The sequence below is a fragment of the Coregonus clupeaformis genome, unplaced genomic scaffold (genome assembly GCF_020615455.1).
Source record: "Coregonus clupeaformis isolate EN_2021a unplaced genomic scaffold, ASM2061545v1 scaf1986, whole genome shotgun sequence".
Lineage (NCBI taxonomy): Eukaryota > Metazoa > Chordata > Actinopteri > Salmoniformes > Salmonidae > Coregonus > Coregonus clupeaformis.
In genome coordinates, this window is record NW_025535440.1 from 52,961 (window position 1) to 62,628 (window position 9,668).

General features: G+C 43.6%; 1 protein-coding gene and 1 long non-coding RNA gene across 3 annotated transcripts in view; both read left to right on the forward strand.

Moving 5' to 3' along the window:
* LOC123488001 (non-muscle caldesmon-like) overlaps nt 1-8,509 on the forward strand; it is a gene marked incomplete at its 3' end in the record, with an annotated part of 33,863 nt that extends 25,354 nt beyond the window's left edge. The window contains exons 3-7 of the mRNA XM_045219027.1: nt 1,647-1,950; nt 2,190-2,320; nt 4,117-4,327; nt 4,605-4,745; nt 8,468-8,509. Of these exons, the coding sequence (XP_045074962.1) occupies nt 1,647-1,950; nt 2,190-2,320; nt 4,117-4,327; nt 4,605-4,745; nt 8,468-8,509 (829 nt within the window). The remainder of the gene's footprint in view (nt 1-1,646; nt 1,951-2,189; nt 2,321-4,116; nt 4,328-4,604; nt 4,746-8,467) is intronic.
* LOC123488000 lies at nt 4,316-8,558 on the forward strand. Of its 2 annotated transcripts, none has more exons than XR_006659932.1 (3): nt 4,316-4,327; nt 4,605-4,745; nt 8,468-8,558. It is a non-coding gene; the product is annotated as an uncharacterized LOC123488000 (long non-coding RNA). The 2 variants fall into 2 exon arrangements; XR_006659933.1 differs by lacking the exon at nt 4,316-4,327 and adding an exon at nt 4,385-4,405.
* The last annotated feature ends 1,110 nt before the right edge of the window (nt 8,559-9,668 follow it).

Consider the following 9,668-nt stretch of genomic DNA (forward strand, 5'->3'; position numbering starts at 1 on the left):
TCATTTGTGAGAAGGAGGCAGTGATACTTTCTTTAAAGTATCACTGTGTTCAACAATGACTGGTTACAGCTCTACCTCCAGTTACTGTTAGAGGAATTACCACTGTGTTCAACAATGACTGGTTACAGCTCTACCTCCAGTTACTGTTAGAGGAATTACCAGTGTGTTCAACAATGACTGGTTACAGCTCTACCTCCAGTTACCGTTAGAGGAATTACCACTGTGTTCAACAATGACTGGTTACAGCATCTCTACCTCCAGTTACTGTTAGAGGAATTACCACTGTGTTCAACAATGACTGGTTACAGCTCTACTGCCAGTTACTGTTAGAGGAATTACCACTGTGTTCAACAATGACTGGTTACAGCTCTACCTCCAGTTACTGTTAGAGGAATTACCAGTGTGTTCAACAATGACTGGTTACAGCTCTACCTCCAGTTACTGTTAGAGGAATTACCAGTGTGTTCAACAATGACTGGTTACAGCTCTACCTCCAGTTACTGTTAGAGGAATTACCACTGTGTTCAACAATGACTGGTTACAGCTCTACCTCCAGTTACTATTAGAGGAATTACCACTGTGTTCAACAATGACTGGTTACAGCTCTACCTCCAGTTACCGTTAGAGGAATTACCACTGTGTTCAACAATGACTGGTTACAGCATCTCTACCTCCAGTTACTGTTAGAGGAATTACCACTGTGTTCAACAATGACTGCTTACAGCGCTCCCACCAGTTACTGTTAGAGGAATTACCACTGTGTTCAACAATGACTGGTTACAGCTCTACCTCCAGTTACTGTTAGAGGAATTACCACTGTGTTCAACAATGACTGGTTACAGCTCTACTGCCAGTTACTGTTAGAGGAATTACCACTGTGTTCAACAATGACTGTTTACAGCTCCACCTCCAGTTACTGTTAGAGGAATTACCACTGTGTTCAACAATGCCTGCTAAGGTGGGTTCAAATGACAAATCATCAAAAGCATAAAACAATATTAAACATTAAGACACGACCACTGAAAAGTACTAATCAGAACTACTTACTACTTAAACTTGACAAAAATGAGTAATGAAGGTTAATCATTTAAGTAGAAGTGAACCTGCATTTTTATATTCACTACAACAAATATTCACGTTCAAGTAACTTCAATCATTATAGTTCAGAATACATAATGCAATTTAATGTGAAAGAGTGAATAAAACACAAAACAGTTAAGTATTTACAACTTCAAAAGATAACCATATGGGTGCTGATGTCACTTTATTACTTTAAGTATTGAACACTGATATACTTTGAGTTGGGTTACTCCGATGGATCTAGGCAACGGGTTTCCACCCCCCCCCCCAAAAAAAGAACAGTTAGGAATTTTGCTGAATTAGCCGGTTTTGCATTGTGCAGCCATTTGGTTTAATTGTTTGAGGATCTATGTATTGACTGTCTTTTTCAAGGGAGACCTGGCAATCTTTGGTCTGGCTAACCCTGTCCTTAGGTGTAGTGACTCTTGAAGGAAATATTGAATACAGCACAACATTTATATTGACAATTGTGCAAGATCGATATCTGTTCAACAGCTGTGAACAGTTATGAATCACCGTGCCACCTTTTAGGTTTGACTTGTTATTAACAGTTCTACCTGTCTCAGGTGTGAGAGTGAGCTGAAGGCTAGTGGCTGCCAGTTGACTCTGGAGGAGGACGAGGGCTTCAGTGACTGGACCCAGAGGTTGGAAAAACGCAGACAGCGCCACCTGGAGGAACAGGAGTCCTGGGAGGACCATCAGCCTCAGCCCCAGCAGTCCCAGCTGCTAAACGGAACCTCCACAACCAGGCCCTGCCTGAAGACACGTCCTGGGCCTGGGCCCGAGGAGGAGGAGGAGGAGGAGGAGGAGTGGGAACGAAGAGCCAGCAACAAGACACGAGATGCTTCAAGAAGAGCAACAGACAACAAGGTCGGGTTACGATTGTGTGAATGCAATGCTGTATCCAATCATCACTCAAGTCAAAGTGTAGTCTTTATTCAGGGCAGGGCAAAGAGGGGAAGCTGTTGTTTGGGCTGTGACGATAAAACTTGACCGAACTTTAGATGAGTTGATGCCGTTGACCTTTTTCTAACTTACCTGGGTTAAAAGCAAAAAACTAAAATTGAACCATAAAGTGTTGTTCTTTTAGCTACTATTTGTTGTTTTAGGTAGTGGAAAAGAAGAAATCTGAGTTGAAGATCTCCTACACCTCTAAAGTCATGAGACACGTCAACAGTAACGGGGAAGCAGCTGGAGCGGAAGTGACATCATACCTAGTTGCAGGAAAACTGTCCCCAAGGTAACAAACCTAAAATAGTCTACACGTGTGTCCAAAATGCTGCCACCTTAATCCCTATATAGAATCTCATCTGGGCAAAAGTAGTGCATTATGTAGGGATTAGCGTGCCATTTTGGATACACATTCAGACTGAGGCCAGATCTCACTACTGTAACCTACACATTCAATTTAAAGAGGAGGAGAACTCTACACAAAGACTGAAGCTGTCTGAGCTTCATTTGTTATAGTTTCCTTAGTTTCAGTTTTAGCGTCCTGCTACAGATGGAGGATCTTTTTAATCTGAGCCAGTTTGCTGCAGCAGGAAAATAATCCTGCAGCAACAGGACATTTGAATTATTATGTGGATTATTATTATTAATGGACATTTTTGTTTGGGGTTGTTCAATTTTTTCGTAAGGCAAAATCAAGTCTGAAATTTCAAAGTGGAAATTACAAACTTCAGAAGCCTTTTTAAACCTCTCAAATAGACTCCAAGTTTTAATTTGCCTGCATTGCAGGAAAGTTCTCCTGCAAAAGGGTGATCAAATGAAGATACTAAATCTGTATGGGGATTACTTGTAGAGAGAGAACAATCACTTCTGTAAAGCATCTCTCAGTTCCTACTTCATACTGAGCTGAAAAAGAGGCATGACAAGATCAGTGACTCTCATCACTTCCTGTATTGGCTAGCTCAACATCCTTCCTTAAGTTAACCAAGCCTTTAGAGTGTTCTACCATAGGGTGTTGAGACACAGTTAGAGACACGGATAGAGATGGCTGAGACACAGATAGTCATGGATGAGACACAGATAGAGATGGCTGAGACACAGATTGTCATGGCTGAGACACAGATTGTCATGGCTGAGACACAGAAAGAGATGGATGACACACCGAAAGACATGGCTGAGACACAGATAGTCATGGCTGAGACACAGATAGTCATGGCTGAGACACAGATTGTCATGGCTGAGACACAGATTGTCATGGCTGAGACACAGATTGTCATGGCTGAGACACAGAAAGAGATGGATGACACACCGAAAGACATGGCTGAGACACAGATAGTCATGGCTGAGACACAGATAGTCATGGCTGAGACACAGATTGTCATGGCTGAGACACAGAAAGACATGGCTGAGACACAGAAAGAGATGGATGACACACCGAAAGACATGGCTGAGACACAGAAAGACATGGATGAGACACAGAAAGAGATGGATGACACACCGAAAGACATGGCTGAGACACAGAAAGACATGGATGAGACACAGAAAGAGATGGATGACACACCGAAAGACATGGCTGAGACACAGAAAGAGATGGCTGAGACACAGAAAGACATGGCTGAGACACAGATTGTCATGGATGAGACACAGAAAGAGATGGATGACACACCGAAAGACATGGATGAGACACATACTTCTTCCTTGTTTGTCACTGAAGAAGACAGGTAAACACAAACATTTCAAAACAAATTGAGGGAATCTTGTTGATTGATAAGTTAAGAACTGTCCAAAGTGGTTTATCTTACTTTTAACTACAGCAGTGGAGATATTAGAAGGTGTTACATTTGTAATGCAGTTTGATCATGGTGAGAGATGGAGTAGCTTCCTCTAACTGTTCCTCTAACTCTCTCCTCTCCTCTCCTCTCCTCTCCTCTCCTCTCCCTCTCCTCTCCTCTCCTCTCCCTCTCCTCTCCTCCCTCCTCTCCGCTCCTCTCCTCTCCTCTCCTCTCCTCCTCCCCTCCTCTCCTCTCCTCTCCTCTCCTCTCCTCTCCTCTCCTCTCCTCTCCTCTCCTCTCCTCTCCTCTCCTCCAGTTGCAGTGGCAGCTTGGGAGGGCAGAGACAGGAGGAGGTGGATGGAGAGGTTCCCGAGGGGCTGCCGGAGACAGAGAAGACGGCAGGCCAGGGAGAGGGCACCCTGGAACAGCGGGAGGACAAGGAGGAGATGGAGGAGTTGAACCGCAGGCGAGAGGAGAGACACAGGGCCAGGGAGGAAGAGGAGCAGCACCAGAGAGAGGAAGAGGAGGTGAGACCTGGGTCCATTATAACGAATTAACAGGGGCTACCAGTCAGATCCTTGATCAACACTCCTACTCTGAGACTGGTATGTACAGTATCTGTGTATGTATATGCATGTGTATGCATGTTGGTAACGCTTCCCTATGAATACCCTCTTCATAATGCATTGTAAGCACATTTATAACACCCTTGTGAGCTCTGCATAATGCATTATAATGCACAACATGCACAACAGAGGTCTGTTCAGCATCATGTATGTATGCGTGTGTTGTCGTAATGTGCAGGAGGAGAGGAAGAGGGTGAAAGAGGGGATCGAGAGGAGGAGGGTGTCGGCTACAGAGAGGAGGATGAAGAACCTCAGTATCTCCAGCATTGAGGGAGACGAGTCCTTCAGCCCCTTCAGTCCCATGAGCCCCACCTTCAAGGTACTGCCGATGTCCCCATATCATTTACCACCATACACATCACCTTCTCGTTCCCCTATCACCTAATCACATGCCCACTATCACATGCTTTTTATTAGAACCAAAAAAGGGTTCAATGGATTTATCCTTATATTTATCCTTAGTGCATTCGGAAAGTATTCAGACCCCTTTGACTTTTTCCACATTTTGTTACATTACAGCCTTTTTGTAAAATTGATTAAATAAAACATTTTCCTCATCAATCTACACACAATACTCCATAATATCACGGCGAAAACAGGTTTTTAGAGATGTTTGCAAATGCATAAAAAAACAACAACTGAAAAATCACATTTACAGAAGTATTCAGACCCTTTACTCAGCACTTTGTTGAAGCACCTTTGGCAGAGATTACAGCATTGAGTCTTCTTGGGTATGACGCTACAAGCTTGGCACACCTGTATTTGGGGAGTTTCTCCCATTCTTCTCTGCAGATCCTCTCAAGCTCTGTCAGGTTGGATAGGGAGTGTCGCTGCACACCTATTTTCAGGTCTCTCCAGAGATGTTCGATTGGGTTCAAGTCTGGGCTCTGGCTGGGCCACTCAAGGACATTCAGAGACTTGTCCCGAAGCCACTCCTGCGTTGTCTTGGCTGTGTGTTTAAGGTCATTGTCCTGTTGGAAGGTGAACCTTCACCTCAGTCTGAGGTCCTGAGCGTTCTGGAGCAGGTTTTCATCAAGGATCTCTCTACTTTTCTCCGTTCATCTTTGCTTCGATCCTGACTAGTCTCCCAGTCCCTGCCACTGAAAAACATCCCAACAGCATGATGCTGCCACCACCATGCTTCTCCGTAGGGATGGTGCCAGGTTTCCTCCAGACGTGACACTTGGCATTCAGGCCAAAGAGTTCAATCTTGGTTTCATCAGACCAGAGAGTCTTGTTAGGTGCCTTTTGGCAAACTCCAAGTGGGCTGTCATGTGCCTTTTACTGAGGAGTGGCTTCCGTCTGGCCACTCTACCATAAAGGCCTGATTGGTGGAGTGCTGCAGAGATGGTTGTCCTTCTGGAAGGTTCTCTTATCTCCACAGAGGAACTCTGGAGCTTTGTCAGAGTGACCATCGGGTTCTTGGTCACCTCCCTGACCAAGGCCCTTCTTCCCCGATTGCTCAGTTTGGCCAGGTGGCCAGCTCTAGGAAGAGTCTTGGTGGTTCCAGACTTCTTCCATTTAAGAATGATGGTACCTTTCCCCAGATCTGTGCCTCGACACAATCCTTTCTCAGTGCTCTACGGACAATTCCTTCGACCTCATGGCTTGGTTTTTGCTCTGCCATGCACTGTCAACTGTGGGACTTCATATAAACTTGTGTGCCTTTCCAAATCATGTCCAATCAATTGAATTTAACACAGGTGGACTCCAATCAAGTTGTAGAAACATCTCAAGGATGATCAATGGAAACAGGATGCACCTGAACTAAATTTCGAGTCTCATAGCAAAGGGTCTGAATATTTACGTAAATAAGGTATTTCTGTTTTTTGTTTTTTTATAAATGTGCAAACATTTCTAGAAACCTGTTTTCACTTTGTCATTATGGGGTGTTGTGTGTAGATTGATGAGAAAAACGTTTTATTTCATCAATTTTTAGAATTACATTTACATTTGAGTCATTTAGCAGACGCTCTTATCCAGAGCGACTTACAGTAGTGAATACATTTTATTTTATTTTTATACTGGCCCCCCGTGGGAATTGAACCCACAACCCTGGCGTTGCAAACGCCATGCTCTATCAACTGAGCTACATCCCTGCCGGCCATTCCCTCCCCTACCCTGGACGACGCTGGGCCAATTGTGCGCCGCCCATGAGTCTCCCGGTCGCGGCCGGCTGCGACAGAGCCTGGATTCGAACCAGGATCTCTAGTGGCACAGTTAGCACTGCGATGCAGTGCCTTAGACCACTGCGCCACTCAGGAGTAAGAATAAGGCTGTAACGTAACAAAATGTGGAAAAAGTCAAGGGGTCTGAAAACTTTCCGAATGCACTGTGTACATAGCCCCTAAAAAGAACATTCTAGGCTATATTCCACAGCATAACAGCCGCCTTTCTATTCACTCTGACATGCCGACTCATACAGGGTCACTGTTCTTGATGTAGAGTGTCTGTCGCTGTGTTCTGGTTCTATGCTTCATGACGTTCAAGCAGAAACTCCTCCTTCTGTTTTACCCAGTAAGTGCAGGGTGTTGGCGGTTTGTAACTGTGTTGGCTCCTGTGATGTGAAGTGAGAGTCCTGTATGGTCTGTGGTTCTACTCAGAGCCTGATATCAGTATGACTATTCACACTGGCTTCCTTTGGGTTCTATTTTGTCTTGGTTTAAGTTGTTTTTAGAACGTGTTGTTAACACTCCTCAGACAAAATGAACCATGACAGATTTGAAATAAACCTTGTAGTCTGAAGACACCTTTTGCTAACTGCTAAATATGAAATACTTTCAGAATCAACTCTTTTGATGAATGAAACAGTTTGTCTTCTCAACCCTCAATCTTATCGTAGAACACAAAAGACAATGTTGACTACAGGGCCATTTCTCTATTTAGCTTTGCTCAATTGGTGTCATCATACCATCACACCAGCACACCATCACATCCTCAACACCATTACACCATTACACACTCACACCATCACGCACTCACCATCTTACCATCACACCCTCACACCATTACACACTCACACCATCACGCACTCACCATCTTACCATCACACCCTCACACCATCACACACTCACACCATCACACACTCACACCATCACACCATCACACACTCACACCATTCTACCATCACACCATCACACCCTCACACCATCACACCATTACACCCCCTCTCCACCTCTTGCATGCCATGTTGACACATTCTATGTTTCCTCACCTCGCTGTTTTTTTAAGTGTGAAGAAATCACACTTTCTGTGTTGACAGCATCTAGACAGTTTTTAGGCTGTGTTCTAATGTCCACACCAGTATACCTCTTAGAATCCACGCCCCCAATACACTGCTTTATTCTAAGAAGTATGTTACCATGGATATTGGAACAGAGCCTTAGACTCGCGTCCCAAATGGCACCCTATTCCCTTTGTAGTGCACAACTTTAGACCAGGGTCCAATAGGGTGCCAGAATAGGGTGCCATTTGGTACATAGATTTTGTGTTGTGCTATGTGTGTAGCTGCATGTGGTTATCTAGCTTTCCTTAAACACTCCAACACTTCGTGGATCATCATGGGGTTAATTCATGTATTTTATGGGAAAGCACCCAACTTTCGTTCTGGCTCACGGCTAAACGACACTTACCACACACGCGCATTGCTCAACAGCAACCTTGCTAATGTGCCAACTGTTGAGTCATAACCAATGAAACCACTCGCTCAGTCAAATGTTTTTCTATGCTTCTGTTTAACCAGTAAAGCACTAGTAATACTCCTATTACAAGTAACAAACAAATATATTTTCCTCTAAAATCAATTGGACAAAACACAAACATTTGACAAACTATTGGGAAAATGTACAATTTCGACCGTCCAAACGCGTTCCTCTTGCTGTATGTATCTGTCTGATGAATAACCTTATTGATTATCACGATCATGTTTATTGACCATTGTTAGCGGCGTAAAAGCCATCTAAAGACATTGCCTGCAGCAGTGGTATTGGCTTGTGTATTTCCTGCCATCAATGTGCTTCCCTGTGATGTGTGTCCTTACAGAATGACAAGGAGAACAGGATGACGGCTGACAATACCTGCACGGTGAGGTTCAGTTTGAGACCAAGGTTCCAGAGACCAAAAGTGTTTCAGAACATTTAATCCAGATCAAAATTATCCTGTGTTGTCTTAGATTCTGTCCCCCCCCCATTCGATTCTGTTCCCTGTTTGCTTTCGTAACAAAACCGAAAGGCAATATTTCTAATAAATGTCAAGGAATGATCATCATGATATTTGTTGTTGTATATGATGCAGCATCATGGAGATCTGGTTCTATTTTGAAAAGTGAGGTGGTTCCTAATCTGAAGGGGGAACATAACATAACACAACACAGGATGATCATTTGATCTGGATTAAAGGTTCTGGAACATCGACCCAACGCAGGGGTCATTCCAGGTTAAAGGCCACCATGGGGTTAACTGTGAAACACAAAGGTTCCGTTCTGTTGTGTTCTGTGTGGTCATAACGTGACACCTCCTGTCAGCTGTCTGTCTTTTTAATGTCGCTCTGTGCTTCATATAAACTCAGCTCTTGTTTCTAGCCTGGTCCCAGATCGGTTTTATTGCTGTCTTGCCAAATATGGTCATTGTCATGCAACAATGACCATATGAGTTGGCAAGACAACCCAAACAGATCCGGTAGCAGGCTATCCTGTTTCACCTTCCCTCCAAACACCTTCTGAGGCCTTGTTACATCATCAACAGTAAAGACTCCATACTATAAGCCATGCTGATGGGGCTTATGTTGACAACTTTTAACAGGAAGCTTGTTCCTTACAACTTACTGTATGCATGTGTGCCACCTACATACAGCTATAACAGGTAGTAACAGTATCATACACCTTTAACAGGTCATTACAGTATCATACACCTTTAACAGGTCATTACAGTATCATACACCTTTAACAGGTCATTACAGTATCATACACCTTTAACAGGTCATTACAGTATCATACACCTTTAACAGGTCATTACAGTATCATACACCTTTAACAGGTCATTACAGTATCATACACCTTTAACAGGTCATTACAGTATCATACACCTTTAACAGGTCATTACAGTATCATACACCTTTAACAGGTCATTACAGTATCATACACCTTTAACAGGTCATTACAGTATCATACACCTTTAACAGGTCATTACAGTATCATACACCTTTAACAGGTCATTACAGTATCATACACCTTTAACAGGTCATT